At 47.1% G+C, this 1603-nt stretch overlaps 1 protein-coding gene across 1 annotated transcript in view; it reads left to right on the plus strand.

The window, feature by feature from the left end:
• The first annotated feature begins 286 nt into the window (after positions 1-286).
• The window catches only part of LOC102844158 (ubiquitin-conjugating enzyme E2 E2-like), a 341166-nt gene continuing 339849 nt past the window's right edge, over positions 287-1603 (plus strand). Inside the window, exon 1 of the mRNA XM_006883342.1 lies at positions 287-462. Within this exon, the coding sequence (XP_006883404.1) occupies positions 287-462 (176 nt within the window). The remainder of the gene's footprint in view (positions 463-1603) is intronic.

The following is a 1603-nucleotide window of genomic DNA, read 5'->3' on the forward strand; positions in this document are numbered from 1 at the left end:
TTACCAAATCCAAAGATAGATGGTTCAAATCCATCAGCTGCTCCGGGGGAGAAAGGCCGTCTCCTCCCATGCGATTTACTGCTTCTGAATCTCCGCTGGAGGGTCAACGGTCAGTCGTTTCCAGCTGGGCAGCGCCTGACAACAAAGTGATTTCTAAATGGCCACTTTAACCCTTTTACACTGTGATTGACCGGTTTCAATGAGCCTCACCTGTAGAGCTTCCCCACCTCCCACCTTTACCCCCAGTTGAATAACTGCTTTTTCCTTCTCTAACCCAGGATCTAACATGTCCACTGAGGCACAAAGGGTCGATGACAGTCCCAGCACAAGTGGGGGGAGTTCGGATGGAGACCAGCGGGAGAGCGTTCAGCCGGAACCAGAACGAGAGCAAGTTCAGCCCAAGAAGAAGGAGGGGAAGATATCCAGCAAAACGGCCGCGAAACTCTCCACGAGCGCCAAAAGGTACCGCGTGCCCTCTCTGCGTCTAGATCAGCCTGCCAACTGCGCTTCTGCTCTCCTCTGCTCTTTCAGTTGTTTTTTCTGTGATAGAGACCTTGACACTCGTGGTGTTCGCTCCCTCCTCAACCCCTTCAATATTGTTTCTTTTCATGTTGTCGGTCATATGAACCTTGATAACTTTCTGGATTGTGTTCCTGTGACGCGTCTACCTAGACCAGTAAACCTATATCTAAATGGTACCTAACAGCAACAACAACAACTTTTTCATTGAGCTCTTTGTCATTTTTGTTTTGAATGATAGGAGTTTTTGTTTGTTTATTTTAAAGGATATCTTCTGGCTAGTAAGCCTTTATAGATATCTAGTACCTGAGCATTTGCTCTCATTCTGTAGGTCGTTTCTTCACTTTCTTGAGGAAGTCCTTTGCTGTACAAAATCCCGTCTTGACGAAGTCTGGTTTTCTTGTGGTTTCGCATGCTTTTGGTGACATACCTAATAATTCAGTGTCGAAAGTTCGGTTGCTTTAGTTCTGCAGTCATGTCTCTGTCCACCTGTGAAGTCCCACAAGTGAATGGCATTAAAGAACCGACAGTCGCTTTTCAGTTCGAGAGCCCAGAAGTCCACATCCTGGAGGTGGCCCTAGGCAGAGCTGTCTCTTTCACATTGGAGTTACCGGACTTGAAGTTTCATGTACCTGTCTTCATCAGATACCGTTTGTCTTCTCCCTCTAGGAGTTTCCTGCTGTGTTTTTTCTGCCTTTTTTTTATTACACCTGAGACGTGATTAGGGTCAGGGCACATTACTCTCTGATAGGACTCCATTACCATCATCGAGAATACCTGTTTCTATGTTACTGTTTTTTTTATATGATGTCCAGTCGAAACCAACACAGAGCTGACTCTCCTGCAGCTTTTCAGAGACAGTAAATTGCAGGGGAGGAAGGAGACTGCCCATCTTTCTCCTGCAGGACAGCTGACGGGTTCGAACCCCCAGCTTTTGGGTTGGCAGCCCATTTCCTTACCTGCTAGCCCACCAGCGCATCCTATAGGTTGGGCTCTTGTGTGCTGTCAAGATGGGACTTGACCGCTAGCTGACCCTCCAGTGAGTTTTCAGAGGCGGTAAATTGCATGAGAGGAGAATATTCAT

Source organism: Elephantulus edwardii, unplaced genomic scaffold (genome assembly GCF_000299155.1).
Source record: "Elephantulus edwardii isolate Elephantulus edwardi_28Jun2011 unplaced genomic scaffold, EleEdw1.0 scaffold00027, whole genome shotgun sequence".
NCBI lineage: Eukaryota > Metazoa > Chordata > Mammalia > Macroscelidea > Macroscelididae > Elephantulus > Elephantulus edwardii.